At 43.8% G+C, this 22,663-nt stretch overlaps 1 protein-coding gene across 1 annotated transcript in view; it reads right to left on the minus strand.

The window, feature by feature from the left end:
* Positions 1–3,252: 3,252 nt before the first annotated feature.
* mtmr10 (myotubularin related protein 10) overlaps positions 3,253–22,663 on the minus strand; it is a 30,028-nt gene continuing 10,617 nt past the window's right edge. Inside the window, exons 5-16 of the mRNA XM_020489035.2 lie at positions 18,508–18,650; positions 9,446–9,539; positions 8,961–9,108; positions 8,461–8,548; positions 8,140–8,228; positions 7,736–7,866; positions 7,513–7,582; positions 6,910–6,980; positions 6,613–6,785; positions 6,100–6,270; positions 5,758–5,940; positions 3,253–5,489 (exon numbers count right to left, since the gene is read on the minus strand). Of these exons, the coding sequence (XP_020344624.2) occupies positions 4,866–5,489; positions 5,758–5,940; positions 6,100–6,270; positions 6,613–6,785; positions 6,910–6,980; positions 7,513–7,582; positions 7,736–7,866; positions 8,140–8,228; positions 8,461–8,548; positions 8,961–9,108; positions 9,446–9,539; positions 18,508–18,650 (1,985 nt within the window). The 3' untranslated portion in view covers positions 3,253–4,865. The remainder of the gene's footprint in view (positions 5,490–5,757; positions 5,941–6,099; positions 6,271–6,612; positions 6,786–6,909; positions 6,981–7,512; positions 7,583–7,735; positions 7,867–8,139; positions 8,229–8,460; positions 8,549–8,960; positions 9,109–9,445; positions 9,540–18,507; positions 18,651–22,663) is intronic.

Raw genomic sequence — 22,663 nt, forward strand, 5'->3', positions numbered from 1 at the left:
GCGAAATAGGAAGCCAATTCTAGATTTAACTTTGGATTGAAGATGTTTGATATGGGTCTGGAAGGAGAGTTTACAGTCTAACCAGACACCTAAGTATTTGTAGTTGTCCACGTATTCTAAGTCAGAGCCGTTCAGAGTAGTGATGTTGGACAGGCGGGTAGGTGCAGGTAGCGATCGGTTGAAGAGCATGCATTTAGTTTTACTTGTATTTAAGAGCAATTGGAGGCCACGGAAGGATAGTTGTATGGCATTGAAGCTTGCCTGGAGGGTTGTTAACACAGTGTCCAAAGAAGGGCCGGAAGTATACAGAATGGTGTCGTCTGCGTAGAGGTGGATCAGAGACTCACCAGCAGCAAGAGCGACCTCATTGATGTATACAGAGAAGAGAGTCGGTCCAAGAATTGAACCCTGTGGCACCCCCATAGAGACTGCCAGAGGTCCGGACAGCAGACCCTCCAATTTGACACACTGAACTCTATCAGAGAAGTAGTTGGTGAACCAGGCGAGGCAATCATTTGAGAAACCAAGGCTGTCGAGTCTGCCGATGAGGATGTGGAGATTGACAGAGTCGAAAGCCTTGGCCAGATCAATGAATACGGCTGCACAGTAATGTTTCTTATCGATGGCGGTTAAGATATCGTTTAGGACCTTGAGCGTGGCTGAGGTGCACCCATGACCAGCTCTGAAACCAGATTGCATAGCAGAGAAGGTATGGTGAGATTCGAAATGGTCGGTACTCTGTTTGTTGACTTGGCTTTCGAAGACCTTAGAAAGGCACGGTAGAATAGATATAGGTCTATAGCAGTTTGGGTCAAGAGTGTCCCCCCCTTTGAAGAGGGGGATGACCGCAGCTGCTTTCCAATCTTTGGGAATCTCAGACGACACGAAAGAGAGGTTGAACAGGCTAGTAATAGGGGTGGCAACAATTTCGGCAGATAATTTTAGAAAGAAAGGGTCCAGATTATCTAGCCCGGCTGATTTGTAGGGGTCCAGATTTTGCAGCTCTTTCAGAACATCAGCTGAATGGATTTGGAAGAAGGAGAAATGGGGAAGGCTTGGGCGAGTTGCTGTTGGGGGTGCAGTGCTGTTGACCGGGGTAGGAGTAGCCAGGTGGAAAGCATGGCCAGCCGTAGAAAAATGCTTATTGAAATTCTCAATTATGGTGGATTTATCAGTGGTGACAGTGTTTCCTATCTTCAGTGCAGTGGGCAACTGGGAGGAGGTTCTTATTCTCCATGGACTTTACAGTGTCCCAGAACTTTTTTGAGTTAGTGTTGCAGGAAGCAAATTTCTGCTTGAAAAAGCTAGCCTTGGCTTTTCTAACTGCCTGTGTATAATGGTTTCTAGCTTCCCTGAACAGCTGCATATCATGGGGGCTGTTCGATGCTAATGCAGAACGCCATAGGATGTTTTTGTGTTGGTTAAGGGCAGTCAGGTCTGGGGAGAACCAAGGGCTATATCTGTTCCTGGTTCTACATTTCTTGAATGGGGCATGTTTATTTAAGATGGTTAGGAAGGCATTTAAAAAAAATATCCAGGCATCCTCTACTGACGGGATGAGATCAATATCCTTCCAGGATACCCCGGCCAGGTCGATTAGAAAGGCCTGCTCGCAGAAGTGTTTCAGGGAGCGTTTTACAGTGATGAGTGGAGGTCGTTTGACCGCTGACCCATTACTGATGCAGGCAATGAGGCAGTGATCGCTGAGATCTTGGTTGAAGACAGCAGAGATGTATTTAGAGGGGAAGTTGGTTAGGATGATATCTATGAGGGTGCCCGTGTTTAAGGCTTTGGGGAGGTACCTGGTAGGTTCATTGATAATTTGTGTGAGATTGAGGGCATCAAGTTTAGATTGTAGGATGGCTGGGGTGTTAAGCATGTTCCAGTTTAGGTCGCCTAGCAGCACGAACTCTGAAGATAGATGGGGGGCAATCAGTTCACATATGGTGTCCAGAGCACAGCTGGGGGCAGAGGGTGGTCTATAGCAGGCAGCAACGGTGAGAGACTTGTTTTTAGAGAGGTGGATTTTTAAAAGTAGATTTTCAAATTGTTTGGGTACAGACCTGGATAGTAGGACAGAACTCTGCAGGCTATCTTTGCAGTAGATTGCAACACCGCTCCCTTTGGCAGTTCTATCTTGTCTGAAAATGTTGTAGTTTGGAATTAACATTTCTGAATTTTTGGTGGTCTTCCTAAGCCAGGATTCAGACACAGCTAGAACATCTGGGTTGGCAGAGTGTGCTAAAGCAGTGAATAGAACAAACTTAGGGAGGAGGCTTCTGATGTTGACATGCATGAAACCAAGGCTATTACGGTTACAGAAGTCGTCAAAAGAGAGCGCCTGGGGAATAGGAGTGGAGCTAGGCACTGCAGGGCCTGGATTCACCTCTACATCGCCAAAGGAACATAGGAGGAGTAGAATAAGGGTACGGCTAAAAGCTATGAGAATTGGTCGTCTAGAACGTCTAGAACAGAGTAAAAGGAGGTTTCTGGGGGTGATAAAATAGCATCAAGGTATAATGTACAGACAAAGGTATGGTAGTATGTGAATACAGTGGAGGTAAACCTAGGTATTGAGTGATGAAGAGAGAGATATTGTCTCTGGAAACATCATTGAAACCAGGAGATGTCATTGCATGTGTGGGTGGTGGAACTAATAGGTTGGATAAGGTATAGTGAGCAGGACTAGAGGCTCTACAGTGAAATAAGCCCATAAACACTAACCAGAACAGCAATGGACAAGACATATTGACATTAAGGAGAGGCATGCTTAGTCGAGTGATCAAAAGGGTCCAGTGAGTGGAGAGGTTGGTTGGGGGTCACGGCGATTTAGACAGCTAGCCAGGCCATCGGTAGCAAGCTAGCATAGGATGGAGGTCTGTTGTTAGCCACCTCTTGCATTCCGTCAGTAGATTAGTGGGGTTCCGTGTGGTAGAGGGGATTAAAACAAATCACAACAAAAAAACTAAAATATATATTTTTTAAAGTGTCACATCTGTGAATGTGGAATGTGTTTTGTTGGTTGATTGAAAAACAAAAGTTCAAACTTTAAATTGAAACAAATAATGGAATATCATGTGAAATATCTTCAGTTTCCCTCATTAATCTGTGTTGCAGACATTGCTCAGTCTTATTTTGACAGCTTTCCAATCCAGACCAGTCACAAGTATTGCAGCCACCCTATTGGGTGTCAAATACCGAGTCGAAGAATATTCACACATCTACCCCCACCAATAACAAAAAACAACTTCAGACATTTGACATTTTTATTTGCTCTATATTCCTTTACATTGAAATTTTGCCTTACAGCTGTGATCCCCTGTGGTCAGAGTGATGACAGTGCTTTTGAAGGGGGGAGAGGGTCAACATTGCACTACAGACCACTCAATTGTCCAACAAGTGCTCTGCAATGCCATAAATGTGTATCTCCAAACTTGATCTAACACAGTGACACTCCACAGAGCAAAGGTAAAACATAACATTAATCCCAACATGGTGTTCCTTCAGATCAAGCACTTCAAATTGGCATCCAGGTGCAGCTTTTGAAGTACTCAGTCTCTAATGTCATTACTCTGGGTGTAACATGCATAGTAGAATAAGTGATAGAAGTGAACCGGTACATTGAACACAGTAAGTAAAGCCACATTTCCATCTAAAAAGGCACTGAGAATTTCCTACATCCCTGTATTTGAACATTTGCATAACTGAATATATATGTGCACTGTTGATCAATATCAAATGGTGTCAAATGAGGAGCACAATTGTTATACAATAACAGTGCTGAGTGCACCAATGGTGTGAATTAGTGGTAAACTAAAACAAGGGCGGTGCATTCATGGTATAACTAAAAGTTGGGTCTAAAAAACAGTAAGTACCATAATTAGAATAAAAATAAAAACAGTATATTATTTTCACCACCATTAACAGTAGTTATTTCATACAGGTTCACTTCTTATTTGGGATTTGTCTTGTTAACATCAGGTGAAGGAGCAATGAGGGCTCATTAGAGAAAACAGATTCCAACTGTTTACATGTCTCCACTTCAAACCCACTCTGAAACACATCACCTGACTATGGTGAATAGACATGATGATTGTCTGAGCATCAGTTCAGGCAGCGTCCAGCCATTAGCAGCATCAGTTCAGGCTGTGTGGGTGTACAGTAATGATAAGACTGGTATCCAGCCTGCCCAGTGGTTCTTTACTGCCCACAGCGCCAAAACATACATGTCCAGATACTGATGCATTTCAATGCCAAAGCCATCAAGGAAAAAGTTGATTGATGAATGTCCACAAATGTCTTGTCTCAAACGGTGAATTTTCCAGTGCCGGTTCGCTGGCATTTTATTGGTGCACTATGTGATTGATGATCATTTCCTGCAAGAAGGCCTAATAGTAGACAGCCCCATCTGTCCTTCTCCTTTCACTATTCATGATTTGGTTAATCTTCATTCTAGAATTAATGCAGTACCTTACCAGAAGGTCTCTAGAAATACAACAAAACTATATTAAGTTATACAAATAAAGCGATACGTGTCTACCACAGATTTAACTCCTCACAGCTCCTTTTTCCCTTCGCAAAGTGTCATCAGCGCTACATCCATGTCACTACAAAATCATATTCCATTAACATTCTACATACTGAATCTAAAACTATGAAAATTGAAATCGAAAGTGACTTCCTACAGAGAGCAACCCTGACAAAACCCTGAAGAAATGTTCGATTTAAGCAAAGACAAATAATCTTGTGCAAAAACAAAACAGCCACATCATATTCAACTGAGCTAGCCTCCAGCCTCTAGCATGATAGGACATCCCTTCTGGACTCTAAGCACTGATTTGAGTGAGAACTTTAGCCACGGGACCTCAGAGTGCCTCATTGGCCAGAGTTTCAGTGGAGAGCCATATCTTTGCCCCGTTCAGAAACTTGCTGAGAGGAGTGCCCAGGATGCTGCGGCGGCACATGTTCCCCACGGGAGAGAAGGGGAAGGAGGAGCTGAGGTACTCTGGAGTTGAAGAGGACTCGTGGGTGGAACCGGCCTTAAAGTACATCCTGCTGTGGTCTGATGGGGGGGCGCTGGGGGTGGAGGTCGTTGTGCTGGCCGAAGTGGCCCCCTTGTACTGGCGTAGCTGGCTCTGCAGCTTCTCTACTTCATCAGCCAGCTGGGAGAGCTTGTGATATGCGGTAACAGGGCCGCCCTTAGGGATGCTGGCTTCAGGGACCCAGCGCAGGAAGTAGAGCCTCCACAGGGCCAGGTGTGAAGGCAGGAGCTGGGGGATGAGCATCCCCTGTAGGTCTGCGGGCCGGGAGACCCAGTCCCTGAAGAAGCGCTCTGTTGGGCTCTCCACCACCTCTCTGATCTGGGAGAAGTCTGGTTTGAGCCGCGACACCAGGGAGTTCCGTCTGGTCAGGGTGAGGCTGTCATGGCCGTCCATCAGGATGTTCCTCAGGGAAGAGGGCATCCCTCGGAGTGTAGAACTGTAGTTTTTCTGGGAGATAAAAGTAACACACACTCATTAACAAGTTATTTCATTTAGAATGTACATGCATGTAGATGGTGTTGATTTTACTTTGAGGAACATGACATTTTGATCTTCATGAATTCAGGTTATTTCCAGGCATCTGGGACTGTCCCTGGATAGTCTTGCATAGCTTTTTAATTTACCCATCTAGAATTGAAATGTACTTATCCTGTTATGGGGTGGTTGAGAACTCTTTGTATTCATTTGCATTCTCAAACAAAGAGCGCTAACTGACCTTGGTGCGTCTGAAGGACTTCACTGCTCCATTCTGAACACAGGTGGCACCTTTGCCAACATACATGGGGTTGTTGAAGAGGGCCTGGTCTTTGGGGGTGAACTGCTGTGACCAGTCCCAGACAGGGGGGAAACGCAGGGCCTTCTCCTCCCCCACAGGGATGCACTTACTCTTAGCAAAGTCCTGTGGAGGAGGACAGGTAAGGTCACTAATACTGCACACAGTTCTGAGCTGTATCATAGAGGTGCGTTGACGGAGTTGAATACAACCACAACTATGTTGTGAGGGTTGAGGGGGAACTTCCTGTGTTTGTCGCTTTGTGTGTGTGTGAGAGCTCCTCACCATGCTGTTCTCAGTTCGCTGCTGGGGACAGTTGAAGAGGAAGGTGCTGAATACAGGGATCCACATGCTGTCACTGAGCACAGTCAGGTAGGTCTCAGTGAACTCAAAGGCTGCTGGGTACTGATTTATAATCTGCCACACACAGTCCAGGAACAGCTGGAACAGAGGAGACTGAGGGGATGGAGGAGAGGAAGAGCGGAAAGGGAAAGAATATTGTGATTAAGGGCGGCAGGTAGTCTAGTGATTAAAAGCGGTCAGCCAGTAATTGAAAGGTTGCTGGTTTGACTCCCTGAGCCGACTAGGTGAACAATCGGTTGATGTGCCCTTGAGCAAGGCAGTTATCCAGCGCGGCTTACAGGATGAATTAAGGTTAAGAGTGTTTGCTAAATGACTAAAATGCTAAATGATTAAAATCACTGGGCACAAAACAATGACAACATTTCAAAGTACAACATTTCAAAGTACAACTCCATGTCAAGCTCCATTTCAAGTATGCAAATAGACAGAGCCTACCTCCTCTTTGTCATTTTTCTTCAAATGGTTGCACCGGTCAAGGAAGCGATGGCCAGCCATCACCCACTCCTTCTGCACCAGGCTCTGGAAGCCAGTGAGGCTACGGAAGTGAGGGTCCAGCATCAGTTGTACCAGAGAGGACACCACACAGCTCAGGTCCCGGTCTTCTTCCTCTGGAAAGAGAAGAGAGAGAGAGAACAGAAGAGAGAGAAATACAGGTATTAAGACCGACAAGACAGACAGGAAACATACAGAGAGAGACAGACAACTAAAAGACAAAACCATGTATTTCGTTACCTTGCAGAATGACAGACACATGTTTTCCCTCCAGCAAGTAGACTACCTCGGCTGAATGCTTCAGGAAGGCCCTGGAGACAGGAATAGGAAACGATACAGTTGACTTTACTCTAGGTACAAATATGTAACATTTACACATACAGCTTAAGTACAACATTCATTAACTCTGACCAAAACTTGAGTCCGACCAAAATGATCCTGTAGTTGCACCGTAAATATTACCACCATTAAAAAGTGGAAATAAAATGACTAATATATATATTTTTATTTTACCTATATTTAACTAGGCAAGTCCGTTAAGAACAAATTAATTATTTTCAATGACGGCCTAGGAACGAACGGTGGGTTAACTGCCTGATCAGGGGCAAAACGACAGCTCGGGGATTTGAAACTGCAACCTTTCGGTTACTAGTCCAACGCTCTAACCACTAGGCTACCCTGCCACCCCTACCAGCTGGTAGAGAGAGAACCAGCAGGAGCGTCTATCAATGCTAGTACTTTTCTAAATGAAACTTCATGCAGGACAAGACAGCAACACTACCTGTGTAAACAGCAAGGTGAGCCAACCTGCTGTGCCAGTGGCGTCTAAGTATTTGTACATACCTGACATACTCCAGCCATCGAGAGCTTTCCATGGACGACAGCCACTTCTCCTCAGACTCCTCAAAGGGCTCTGCACACAAACACAATTAAATATCCCAAGCACTTTCAGAATACCTAAGAGCAGCAATAAAAGCCTAAGAACAAAGTGCCTTCATAAAAAAACTAATTAACAAATAGATCACAACATTCATTTGATTGATTGATTTCAATTCCCCCGACTTACCGATGACACAGATCTGCCGCACTTTGACAAAGGCAGCCTGGATGTCCTGGATGTTGGGCAGGTTCTTGTCCAGGTCGGACTTGAGGACGTCACTGCGCTGTGGGTGGCTCTTTGTTATGGCACTACAGATCCTACCACAACACAAGGCAGGAAAAGACTGTTGGAAATGGTCTTAACAGCACTACTTATTTCATAAGCAGTTCATTTATTTCTTTGCCAAACTACTCTGTCCAGACTCGCAGTACCAATCTCACTTGTCAGTTATGCCAAAACAACAAATCACAGTGCTGACATGATAAGCACACCATTTGAAAGAAAATTGAAAACAGATGGTTGTAGTGAACAATATGAAAATATCAACAAATAAAATGTTTTCATTGACATTCTATTCAGTCTTATTGTACCTCTGGTCCAGCTTCCTCTGCTGCAGTGGGTCACTGATGCTGGCCATGCGCACCAGGGCACTCCCGTTGGGGTGATTCCAGCACCACAACTAAGGGAAACACACACCACCTTGTCATGGTCCAGCAGTCACACACAAACAGTCTCCCTCGTTCTCTCACATACACTCAAAATGCAGTCACTCCTCTCAAAGCACTTAAAAATTAAATTGGCATCATTAATGCTTGATAGAAACAGTCTGTCTAGGGAATTCTGTCTAAAACAGCGAGAAAGGCTTTTATTAAGCAAAAGCTGTTTCTTGGGATGAGAGGCTGGCCACTCACAGGGATGCGGTGAGCAGTGAAAAAACATAAGTACTGCTTCAGGTCTTGATCCGCCAGGGACACTGGGACCACAAAGTACTCTGGGAGACTGGGAGAGAGAAAGATAAGAGGGAAATATGCATTACAGAGATGCTCCAAATGGCAAGAGGTTAACATTTCATGCCACTGAGTCAGGTGCCATATTATCCACAGCAGATTCTGAATGGTCGATCACAATATGAAAAGAAATAACTCAAAATCTGTGGCAGCAAGTGAAGCAATTACTACATTTCCATCTCAACAAAGATTATATTACATAACGTGTCAATGTAAGCCATTACCTAAGTGTGTTACATAAAGTATTACTATTCTGCCTGATGAGGATTATGACACTAATGAGCTATGTTAATCATAATCCAAATCTGGTAATAATCCATGTTGTCATTTAGAAAATGAGCTCAGGCCTGCAGTAACCCTCCCTCCCCCTCATCCCCACTCCCCTAAAACTATGTGGGCCCCACCTGGGTGAGACGACGTAGCCCTCGTTGATGGAGCACACCCTCCACTCTGCTGCACCTGTTCTCTTGATCTCTCTGTCCCATTCAGAGGGCCGGTCAAACAGGGGCATCTGCAGTCCTCCTCCGGGATCTACTCCATTAACTCGCTCCCCTGAACATGTAGCAGTGAGCGCTTGCTAATTAAAGACACACACCTGCTTGCTGTGTTTCCTTCAACTCAAAACATTGCAACTGTAAATATATGTTCTTTATTGAAGATCCACATTTGACACAACCAATGCCCCGGTGTTCCAACAAAACTCAATTGATCACATTGTTCTGTTAACGGTGTATTCAGCATGTTTTCCTTTAGGTTCCTCACATGTCAAGACATGTACAGTGGGGATGCTATTGATAGCTAGAACAGTTTGGCAGGCCACAGGGAATAAGGGTGTGTCAAAGCCTTTTCAGTCAGAACCAGATGATTAAGCAGTGTACTGTATACCTACCCAAGGATACATAGTATTGCTTCCCTACGTACTCAAAGCCAAACAGCAGCTGGGGATCAGCGGGCTGGGAGTAGTGAGCGATGGCCAGGCAAACCTTAAATCACAGGGTGGGGCAAACACATGACTTCAAAAGGAAGGAACTGAACAGGTCCAGCAAATATACAGTACATACAGTGTCTTCGGAAAGTGTTCAGACCCCTTGACTTTTTCCACATTTTGTTATGTTACAGCCTTATTCTAAAATGGAAAACATTCATTTTTTCCTCAGCAATCGACACAAACCTCAAAGACAAAGCAAAAACAGGTTTCGATTTCTTTTCAAATGTATTAAAAATAAAACAAAGATTTTTAATACATTTGTAAAGATTTCTAAAAACCTGTTTTTGCTTTGTCATTATGTGTAGTTTGAGGAGAAAAAAAAAAAAAAAAAAAAACTCATCCATTTTAGAATAAGGCTTTAACGTACCAAAATGTGGAAAAAGTCAAGGGGTCTGAACACTTTCCAAATGCACTGTAGGGCCTAGTTATACGAGCCTGAAAGTCAAAAAGCAGCAAAGGAAAACTAACACCATTGTATACACCTTTATATTATACTAGGGAAATTGTTTCCATAGCTAGGGCTGGCAGTGAGGACTAGTGAAGAGCAGAATCAACAACCTTTGAAGACGCAAAACAATCAAACAAGTGAAATGCAAGTACAGGGACAAGATGGAAACGCAATTCAACGGATCAGACACGAGACGTATGCATTTGTATTTTATTATGGATCCCCATTAGCTGCTGCTCTGGCAGCAGCTACTCTTCCTGGGGTCCAGGAAAATCAAGGCAGTTAATGCCATTTAAAAAAAAAACATTACAATACATTCACAACACACTGTGTGCCCTCAGGCCCCTACTCCACCACCACTAAATCAATGTGTATGTATAGTGAATATGTTATCGTGTGTGTGTATGCATGAGTCTGTGCAAATGTTTGTGTTGCTTCACAGTCCCTGCTGTTACATACATTTTTTTTTTAATCTGTTAAAATTGTACTGCTTGCATCAGTTACTTGATGTGGAATAGAGCTCCATGTTGTCATCGCTCTATGTAGTACTGTGTGCCTTCCCATAGTCTGTTCTGGACTTGGGGACTGTGAAGAGACCTCGTGGCATATCTTGTGGGGTATGCATGGGTGTCCAAGTTGTGTGCCAGTAGTTTAGACAGACAGCTCAGTGCATTCAACATGTCAATATCTCTCATAAATAAACGTAGTGATGAAGTCAATCTCTCCTCCACTTTGAGCCAGGAGCGATTGACATGCTCTGTCACTCTGTGTACAACCAAGGTCCAGCCGTGCTGCCCTGTTCTGAGCCAATTGCAATTTCTCTGTCCTTTTTTGTGGCACCTGACCACACGACTCACGGTGCGACAGAACTAGGACCTGTAGGACCTGCCTATTGATAGTGTTGTTAAGAAGGCAGAGCATCGCTTTATTTTGGACAGACTTCTCCCCATCTTAGCTACTATTGCATCAATACGTTTTGACCATGATAGTTTACAATCTAGGGTTACTCCAAGCAGTTGTCATCTCAACTTGCTCAATTTCCACATTATTTATTACAAGATTTAGTTGAGGTTTAGGGTTTAATGAGTGTTTTGTTCCAAATAATGCTTTTAGGCTAACTTATTCCTTTCTACCCACTCAAACTGCAGCTCTTTGTTAAGTGTTGCAGTCATTTCAGATGCTGTAGTAGCTGATATGTATGTGGATGACCCCCACACTATACAGACACTCTGGCTTTACTCAAAGTCAGTGGCATTTCGTTGGTAAAAATTGAAAAAAGCAAGGGGCCTAAACAGCTACCCTGGGGAATTCCTGATTCTAACTGGATTATGTTTGAGAGGCTTCCATTAAAGAACACCCTCTGTGTTCTGTTAGACAAGTAACTCTTTATCCACATTACAGCAGGGGGTGTAAAGCCATAACACACACGTTTCTCCAGCAGCAGACTATGATCGATAATGTCAAAAGCTGCACTGAAGTCTAACAAGACAGCCCCCCCCAATCATTTTGTCATCAGCTTCTCTCAGCCAATCATCAGTCATTTGTGTAAGTGCTGTGCTCCTTCCCTATAAGAGTGCTGAAATTCCATTGTCAATTTGTTTACTGTGAAATAGCATTGTATCTGGTCAAACACAATTTTTTGCAGAAGTTTACTAAGGGTTGGTAATAGGCTGATTGGTCTTCTATTTGAGCCAGTAAAGGGGGCTTTACTATTCTTGTGTAGCAGAATGACACTAGCTTCCCTCCAGGCCTGAGGTCACACACTTTCTAGTTAAATTGAAGATGTGGCAAATGAGAGTGGCAATATAGTCTGCTATTATCCTCAGTAATTGTCCATCCAGATTGTCAGACCCCGGTGGCTTGTCATTGTTGATAGACAACAATAATTTTTTCAACACTTCCACACAGACTTTACAGAATTCAAATGTAGAATTCTTGTCTTTCATAATTTGGTCTGATATACTTGGATGTGTAGTGTCAGCGTTTGTTCCTGGCATGTCATCCCTAAGTTTGCTTATCTTGCCAATGAAAAAGTAACTCAAGTAGTTCAGTGGGCTGTGTGATGAATGAGCCATTTGATTCAATGAATGTGGCAGGGTCTACAGGAAATCACGGACACCGACGTCACACTTCCAGACAAACTAAACACCTGTGCCCGGTTTGAGGATAACAGTACCATCGTGGCCTGCTAACAAGGACTGCGCCCCCCTCCCTCCCCCCTCTCCTTCTCTGTGGACGATGTGAGTAAAACATTTAAACGTGTAACCCTCGCAAGGCTGCTGGCCCAGACGACATCACTAGCCATGTCCTCAGAGCATGCGCAGACCAGCTGGCTGGTGTGTTTACGGATATATTCAAATCATTCCCTATCCCAGTCTGTTATCCCCACATGCTTCAAGATGGCTACCATTGTTCCTGTACCCATGAAGGCAAAGATTACTGAACTAAATGACTACCTCCACATAGCACTCACTTGTCACCATGAAGTGCTTTGAGAGACTAGTCAAGGATCATATCATCTCCACCTTACCGGCTACCCTAGACCCACTTCAGTTTGGATATCGCCCCAACAGGTCCACAGATGACGCAAATCGCCATAACACTGCCCTATCCCATCTGGACAAAAGGAATACCTATGTAAGAATGCTGTTCATTGACTCCAGCTCAACACCATAATCCCCTCCAAACTCATCATCAAGCTGGAGGCCCTGGGTCTCAACCCCGCCCTGTACAATTGGGTCCATGACTTTGACGGGCCGCCACCAGGTGGTGAAGGTAGGCAACATCTCCACTTCGCTGACATTAAACACTAAGCACGTGCTCAGCCCCCCACGTGCTCACCTATGACTGCGTGGCCAAGCACGCCTCAAACTCAATCATCAAGTTTGCAGACGACAACAGAAGTAGGCTTGATTACCAACAACGACAAGACAGCCTACAGGGAGGTGAGGGCACTCTGAGTGTGGTGTCAGGAAAACAACCTCTCACTCAACGTAAACAAAACAAAATGATTGTGGACTTCAGGAAACAGCAGAGGGAGCACCCCCTATCCACATCGAAGTGACAGCAGTGGAGAAGGTGGAACGTTTTACATTTTTCTGCATACACATCACGGACAAACTGAAATGGTCTACCCATGCAGACAGTGTGGTGAAGGCACAACAGCGCCTTTAAAATGGTTAAACATACCAGTTCTGGCCACAAATTTTCTGAGGTCAGAAAACAAAATTTGCAAAGCCCTGACCACAAATGTATTGAGGTCAGGGCTTTGTGATGGCCACTCCAAAACATTGAATTCGTTGTCCTTAAGCCATTTTGCCACAACTTTGGAAGTATGCTTGGGGTCATTGTACATTTGGAAGACCCATTTGCGACCAAGCTTTAACTTGACTGATGTCTTGAGATGTTGCTTCAATAAATCCACATGATTTTCCTCCCACTTGATGCCATCTATTTTGTGAAGTGCACCAGTCACTCCTGCAGCAAAGCACCCACACAACATGATGCTGCCACCCCCGTGCTTCACGGTTGGGATGGCGTTGGTCGGCTTGCAAGCCTCCCACTTTTTCTTCCAAACATAACGATGGTCATTATGGCCAAACAGTTCTATTTTTGTTTCATCAGACCAGAGGACATTTCTCCAAAAAGTACGATCTTTGTCCCCACGTGCAGTTGCAAACCATAGTCTGGATTTTTTAAATGGCAGTTTTGGAGCAGTAGCTTCTTCCTTGCTGAGCGGCCTTTCGGGTTATGTTGATATAGGACTCGTTTTACTGTGGATATAGATACTTTTGTACCCGTTTCCTCCAGCATCTTCACAAGGTCCTTTGCTGTTGTTCTGGGATTGATTTCCCCATTTCACATCAAAGTAGATTAATCTCTAGGAGACGGTATGACAGCTGCGTGGTCCCATGGTGTTTATGCTTGCATACTATTGTTTGTACAGAAGAACGTGGTACCTTCAGGCATTTGGAAATTGCTCCCAAGGATGAACCAGACTTGTGGTCTCCAATGTTTGAGGTCTTGGCTGATTTCTTTTGATTTTCCCCATGATGTCAAGGAAAGGAGGCACAGAGTTTGAAGGTAGGCCTTAAAAATGCATCCACAGGTACACCCCCAATTGACTCAAAATGATGTCAATTAGCCTATCAGAAGCTTCTAAAGCCATGACATCATTTTCTGGAATTTTCCAAGCGGTTTAAAGGCACAGTCAACTTAGTGCATGTAAACTTCTGACCCACTGGAATTGTGATACAGTAAATTATCAGTGAAATAATCTGTCTGTAAACAATTGTTGGAAAAATTACATGTCATGCACAAAGTAGATGTCCTAACCGACTTGCCAAAACTATAGTTTGTTAAGGAGACATTTGTGGAGTGGTTGAAAAAAATTGTTTTAATGACTCCAACCTAAGTCTCTCTCTCTGTCTGAGCCCTAGGACCATGCCTTAGGACTACCTGGCACAATGACTCCTTGTTGTCCCCAGTCCACCTGGCTGTGCTGCTGCTCCAGTTTCAACTGTTCTGCCTGCGGCTATGGAACCCTGACCTGTTCACTGTGATTATTATTTTACCATGCTGGTCATTTTTTAACATATTGGCTGATGTAAGAAGGGCTATATATATTTTCGATTTGAAATAAATTTGATGCAAACTTCCGACTTCAACTGTAGATGGAAACAGAAAAGTCTGAGACTTCTGGGTAAAACACTGGGGTAAACCATGTATGGAAATGTACCACTTGTCAGGTCAGGGAGTCTGGAAAAACTCCTGGCCCCAACAATACAATCTAAGGGAGATGGTCTGCTAAAATATCCCTCTAGTGGTGTGGGGGCTGTGCTTTGGCAAAGTGGGTGGGGTTATATCCTTCCTGTTTGGCCCTGTCCGGGGGTGTCCTCGGATGGGGCCACAGTGTCTCCTGACCCCTCCTGTCTCAGCCTCCAGTATTTATGCTGCAGTAGTTTATGTGTCGGGGGGCTGGGGTCAGTTTGTTATATCTGGAGTACTTCTCCTGTCCTATTCGGTGTCCTGTGTGAATCTAAGTGTGCGTTCTCTAATTCTCTCCTTCTCTCTTTCTTTCTCTCTCTCGGAGGACCTGAGCCCTAGGACCATGCCCCAGGACTACCTGACATGATGACTCCTTGCTGTCCCCAGTCCACCTGGCCATGCTGCTGTTCCAGTTTCAACTGACCTGAGCCCTAGGACCATGCCCCAGGACTACCTGACATGATGACTCCTTGCTGTCCCCAGTCTACCTGGCCATGCTGCTGCTCCAGTTTCAACTTCCACCTGACTGTGCTGCTGCTCTAGTTTCAACTGTTCTGCCTTATTATTATTCGACCATGCTGGTCATTTATGAACATTGAACATCTTGACCATGTTCTGTTATAATCTCCACCCGGCACAGCCAGAAGAGGACTGGCCACCCCACATAGCCTGGTTCCTCTCTAGGTTTCTTCCTAGGTATTGGCCTTTCTAGGGAGTTTTTCCTAGCCACCGTGCTTCTCCACCTGCATTGCTTGCTGTTTGGGGTTTTAGGCTGGGTTTCTGTACAGCACTTTGAGATATCAGCTGATGTACGAAGGGCTATATAAATAAATTTGATTTGATTTGATTTGATTTGATTTAAAATCTTTAAGATGTGACACCAGATTATTCTGTATTGTGAATGGAGAAAGGTGTCGGTGACTCCATAGGATATGATGTCCCTTTTCAATGGAGTTGTGTCTTTGAAATGCACTTTGAGGCACGTTCTGGCTGCCCTCGGAGTCTACTAACCACAGCCAGAGTGTTTTTTTCTGTTCACATTTTACAGGAGTTGTTTTTATTGGCTAAAGACTCAGGAACCTGCATGGAAACTTTCAATAACACTTCAAGCTGTGCCTTGGCTACAAGGCACAGTAAAGGTAGACTTTACTACAAGATTCCACCATTTAAACAGCTGAAAGTATCATTTAGCCCAGACATCCTCAACAGCTGAGGCACTAAGTCATGTTTTCTGCACCTTGAAGGGTAGATTGAACTCATACAGGAATACGATGAAGAATAAAATAGATTGTCAACCTTGAATTTGACAATTAAAAAAACAAACAAGTAATTTCACCACGTGATGCATTTCATTTTAAGTGAGTGACAAAGACATAAAATTTGTGTCTCACTATTTCTAATGAAAGGCAAACTTTGAGAAGCAAAGTTCAACCATTGAACCATACTCATGTATTTGTAATTGTGCCTTGGGACTATCTGGATAGCTAAGTTGCACCAAGAATTCAGACTTAAGCATGGCTGCCAGGATCTCATTTAAGTGAAACCTAGGAAAGCAAACCTTAGCACAACGCCTATTTCTATTGGGATAGAGGGCTGAGTCTGGCGTTTGGCGCTTTCCATCAGTGGCAGTGGCACACATAGAATTACACAATGCTGTCCATTCATTGGAGGAGCAGCAACCAAAACACAGGATGCAAGGAAGGAACTTTTGTGTTCCATGTATGTGTGTGTGCGCGCACAAGCGTCTCCGTGTGTATTTGAGAGAGACTGCTCCCAACTCTGTAATTTCCTTCGGTATAATAAGCTATTATAGAATGGCTTCATTCCATATGTCACAAAAGAAAATTCAAGGACCGAGCCCTGGTTTAGCTCCCCACAGTAATTACACTGTGTCCCCATATAGAAATAGACACAGGGAGTGCAGTTAAATCCCACTATGTACCCATTACAATACTTACAGCAGAAACACCCATTCATAAAAAACACCATGTGTAATCAGAAACAAACAGTAGTTACCATTGGACTTCAAAACAGCGGTCATAACAGTGCCCAAGACACAACAAATCAAATTGTCATGGGTTCCCCTCCCTGAAGGTAGAGTAGCCAGGTAATGTTGATAGTTACTTCTTAGTTCAATATCTTTCAGGTGTGTGTTGAGGCGCTTCAAGTGCTAGCTCCCCCCTTCTCTGACAAACTGTTCCCATGTGCCATGCGCTCTGGCTGGAGATCTAAGGTTACGTGTGTACATAGAAGCAGGCTGTCAGGAAGATATACTGAGGTCTGCAGTCTCCCTGCCACAGCCATGCAGAGGACTCAGGGCTGCTGCTAAGAACTCTTGGAGGCCTTCCTCCGCATAACACATTAGAATGAACTTACAGCCCCCTGGCTTCTGAGACCTTGGACCAGAACCCGGGGTGAAACATGTGTGTTTACAGAGTGATCAGAAACTAGAGGGCTGAATGGATGTTTTGTTCCCTGGTTGTTTTTTGTGGTGACTTTAAAAAACGCCTCTATCCAGGCTTCACATGTTCCAAGGGGCTTGCAGGTTATACACAGGGTGGCTCCTTCTCCCTGCACACAGCCTCACATTGTCCAGCATGAACTCAACAGGCCCACAGGGCTCAGTAACTCCAGGTGAATGCTCTTACCAGGCCTGTTAGTTTGTTGGCTTTGCTGTCAGAAATGAAGGAAGTCATTGTTTCACACCAAACCAAAACAAACAGTGAGTAAAACAATCCAACACACCTCTCCCACAACACTTCACATGGGGGTCCTGGGGCCCTTTGAGCAGTGCTTTGGTTCCACTCTAAAGACATGATACATCTGTGACTATAATCCACCACTCGCTCAGAGAGATGAGTCAGAGTCAATGTGGAATGTTCATTTGACACTCAACAGCTGTTGTGCAGCACTCCGTGACATGTGTATCAAGTCATCCTGTACACATATCTAAGCATTATTTCATTGACTTCGTTTTCTTACTTGAAAAAAAAGACTAGAAAAGTACCATAAAAAGGCAATACAAATGTAAAGCAATACATGCTGATAATAACATGCTGACAATGCCACCCTGACTCCTCCTGAGTCAGGCTGAGCTAATTCTGGCCAATCTCAAGATCTCAGCCAGTCAGATGGAAGGGAGGATGAAAGAAACACCAACCAGGGAGACAGACTAATCCCCTCATCAGAGAGCAGCTCAACAGGGTGGAGAGAAGAGAAGAGGGGTGGAGAGGGGAGGAAAGACAGGAGGATACAGGGCAGCCTACATGGCCCCAGAAGGCTCCAAGGAGACTCTCTCCAAAAGCCTCCTTGGTGTGTTTGTCAATGGTGTTACCATACACATACAGCTGTTTGGTTTTCTGGGAGAGGACTTGCTACATGGCATTTTTACTCATCCAAAATAAAGGATTAACTAGTGTCATTGCCAGCATGTTTGCTCTCATACTCACATAATGGGATTGAACTTTGATAATCATGTAGACTAACAAGAGATGATTAAAAAATATTGAAAATCTAACAGTGGCAGTCTTTTAGGAACAGCTATACTGACAGCAGAGGTGAATTACCAGTGAAATCCTCTTAGAAACTAATCCACTGTAGTGGTGAGGCAGAGTTGAGTTGGAGGATTACCATGCTAGATTGCTGGTAACTCGCCTCAGGTTCAATTCAAGAGTCAACACCATGTCAATTTATAGTGTTCATACATCAAAACAGTGTCCATTTTGTTCAGAAAGCTTATTTCACAAACCTTCTTGGCGCTCTGGGGCCCAGCCTCGTCGAAGCGGAACCTGATGATTCGGAAATCCTTGCAGTAAAGGATGAGCTCGGTGGGATTAAACTTCAGCTTTTGGTTGGAACACAGAACCTTCTGCTTCCCCTTAGCATCGTTCACTGAGAGGAACAAACACAAAACAAAGACCAGGGGCGAGACAGTGCATATTAGGGCTAATGGATAGTCAAATAGTAACAGTAGTAGCCTGGTCCCAGGTCTGTAGGACTAATGTTTTTTCTTTAGAAGAGTTGGGATAAAGCACATACAGTAAAGATCTGGGACAACGCTAGTATAGTGAGAGGTAATGTATATGTGGGAAGTGGGAAACTGATTGACCAAAGATTCCACAGAAAAACGGATTATCTATGTCACCACAGAGCTTCAGAGAAATTCAACCAAGTAGGAACTTAAATTGATCCACCAGACCTTAGCTGTCTAAAAACAAATGAGGAACTTCATTCTTCATGTTCAGATGATACAGAATAATCTTTTGAGGTTCCTTGAGTATTACATATGGTAAAACATCTTCCACAAGACTCAACTGTTTATTTCAGTTATAATATAGTGAACAAAAATAGAAAACGCAACATGTAAAGTGTTGGTCCCATTTTTCATGAGATTAAATAAAAGATCCTAGAGATTTTTCATACGCACAAAAAGCTTCTCAAATTTGTTTACATCCCTGTTAGTGAGTTTCTCCTTTGCCAAGATAATCCATCCACTTTATAGGTGTGGCATATCAAGAAGCTGATTAAACAGCATGATTGATACACAGGTGTACCTTGTGCTGGGGGCAATAAAAGGCCACTCTAAAATGTGCAGTTTTGTCACACAACACCACAGATGTTTCAAGTTGACAGTGTGTACAATTGGCATGCTGACTGTAGTAATGTTGTAGTGGAAAATTACTAAATTAGACATACTATGCCGTTTTTACTTAGATAATTGTCCATTGTTATATGCTCGTGTTTTTTTTCTCCTGATGCAGGCTTGTTGTCTTGTGGGACAGTTATAAGTCTGGGCGTGCAGATAAGAGCGACCGCAGTATGTAACATCCCGTTTGTACTATCTGTAGGAACTCCTCTGTATGGAAACATGCAGGAAGGAACAGACAATAGTGGTAACGTCAGCTATCTACAGAGACAAACTAAACGCCTTTTATACACTGTTACGTACCCCTGTTTGCACACAACTGCTAACTGCCACAAACAATGAGGTTGGACTTTTCTATAAAAGCTGAGGGCCAACTCAGTTTGTAGAGCTTTCAACTCTGACTATTCTTAGTGATGGTTGATTGCTTCATTTCTGCAAATCTAAGAATAAAATTGTTGTTTGAAAGAATCTGCAGTCTCTTCCTATAGAATTTATCTGACAATTTGGCGACACGGAGGTGATGGCTAACTCCGTTTCCTGATTGCTCCAGAGGAGACCGAGGTTGCGTTAGACATGGCAGGGAGCCCCACACTCCGACTAAACAGAGCAGAAAAGGGACCCTCTCAGACCGGCAGGGAGAGTCAGTGAGTGGATTTGCAATTCCAAACAGACTAAATAAATTAAGGGTGAGACTGATTTTCTTAAACGCAACCTCCAATAGGGGAAAGTTCTGGGAACTTATAAAAACCTGTTCTAAGAACACTTTGAAAATCCTGTTCTCTGAAGGACGTAGATTTTTATTTATTTATATATATATATATTTTTCAAAAGGTCATACCAGCTATAACTTTAAACCTTACACTGAAATGTGCATAGGAGAAACTACCAAGTTGCTACAAAATGTAAAATTACATATAGTAATTAAAAAATAGATGGAGAAGAAATAACTCATTTTTTAAATTTTATCAAAGGAAGACGTTCCTAACCAAATACTGTTTGTTTTGTGTGTTTGTTTCCTGTGTGTGTGTGTGTATTGACGAGAGATTTATATGATGATTACCCTACTCTGGGTTCGAGCCCAGGCTCTGTCGCGACCGGGAGGAATATGGGGCAGCGCACAATTGGCCTAGCGTCGTCCGGATTAGGGAGGGTTTGGCCGGTAAGGATTTCCTTGTCTCATCGCGCACTAGTGACTCCTGTGGCGGGCCGGGCGCAGTGCACGCTAACCAGGTCACTAGGTGTTTCCTCCAACACATTGGTGCGGCTGGCTTCCGGGTTGGATGCGCGCTGTGTTAAGAAGCAGTGCGGCTTGGTTGGGTTGCGTTTCGGAGGACGCATGGCTCTCGACCTTCGCCTCTCCCGAGTCTGTGCGGGAGTTGTTATCATATGAATATTGCGGTGGTAGCGGAAAAATCTCAAAGCGTAGTGTGTGGGGCCTTTGGAAAAGAATGTGTGGGGGCAATAGAGCTTGAAATTGGCAAAAATTACACGAGAAAAGTATTACTTTTAGTGGGGTAACGGGAAGAATCAAAAGCTGATTTTGGGGTTGGATAATCCCTGCAATATATTTTATTTATTTTAACTGTGGCTATTAGGTAACATTAAATTTGGCAGTATGTCTGGACGAGAGCACAAATGATGTTTACAAAGAGTCCAACTTTGTATCACGCCGCATTTAAACAATCCCTAAAGGGTGTCAATTTGAGGGTTCTGTGTTGATACAGTATGTGGATTTGTTATTGGCATAAAAAGATGAAGAAACTCAATGTCCACCAGCGTTGTTGCCAGAGAATTGAACGTTCTCTACCATTCTCTGACAATGTCCACCAATGTCGTTTAGAGAATGCAGTATGTCCAACCACAAGAAATACAATAGACCAGTGTAACCACGCCAGCCCCTCCACATCCGGCTTCTTCACCTGCGGGATTGTCTAAGGCCAGCCATCCGGACAGCTGATGAACCTGAGGAACATTTCTGTCTGTAATAAAGCCTTTTTGTGGGGAAAAACTCATTCTGATTGACTGGGCCTGGCACCCCAGTGGGTGGGCCTATGCTCTCCCACACCCACCCGTGGCTGTGCCCCTGCTCAGAAATGCAGTGGTGTAAAGTACTTAAGTAAAAATTATTCTTAAGTCATTTTTTGGAGTTTCAACTTTTACTTCACTACATTCCTAAACAAAAGTATAGGAAAATGGTCTAATTCACACGCTTATCGAGGCAACATCCCTGGTCATCCCTACTGCCCCTGATCTGGAGGACTCACTCACATAATTTTTAAATTATGTCTAAGGTTTAGAGCGTGCTTCTGGCTATCCGTAAATACATAAAAAAACAAGGTGGTGCTATCTGGTTTGCTTAATATAAGGAATTACATTTACTTTTGATACTTAAGTATATTGAAAACCAAATACCTTTAGACTTTTACTAAAGTAGTATTTTACTGGGTGGCTTTCTCTTTTACTTGGGTAATTTTCTATTAAGGTATCTTTACTTTTCCTCAAGTACGACAATTGGGCCTAATGAATTTATTTCAATTCATTGATTTCCTTATATGAACTGTAATTGTTGCCTGTTGCGTTTATATTTTTGTTCAGTATTTAATGATCTTACAACAGGAAGAGGATGATATGCATGTTTCCATGGTACACCAGGAATCCAGTCTTGGCCTGTGTACCACCACCTGCACACACTTTCAACCTTACAAGACAAGGATAAGACCTATGCCTCGTCTCGGTTTGTGGTGGGTGGAGCATTGGGTCAGTGTTTTTGCCAAGCCAAGGCTCTCATAAAGGACCTTTGTTGAGGGCGTACTGAGTAAAAAACATTGCTTCATGCTCTATCAGCTCAGCACAAGAGCCCCACGCTCCCAGCCATGTCAGCAGAGAGTGAGGCTAGGAGTTACACAAACAAGGTTAATCCGGAATAGGCTTTTCAGCCAGGGCCCTCTGTCTGGGCTATGACCTCATCTATGTAGATACTAAAAACAGATCGGTGACCAGGGGGAGCAGGCAGGCAGTCACCAAAACTGGTTTAAGTCAATGGTGTGTATCTAAAATCAGCCCGGTAGAGGACAGTCAAATAAAACCTAAACACAGAAACTGAGGTCAGCCAGATGGGATGTGATTGAATCTGAGAGATGCGACTGGTCCCTCAGCCAACAGAAAAAACATTCAAGGGGATTTCAAAGGAGGAGAGCACAACCTGCCCATTGTGCATTCATAATTTAACAGCTGGGTGTAGATGAAGCATTATAGCTGT

This window comes from Oncorhynchus kisutch, linkage group LG8 (genome assembly GCF_002021735.2).
Source record: "Oncorhynchus kisutch isolate 150728-3 linkage group LG8, Okis_V2, whole genome shotgun sequence".
NCBI lineage: Eukaryota > Metazoa > Chordata > Actinopteri > Salmoniformes > Salmonidae > Oncorhynchus > Oncorhynchus kisutch.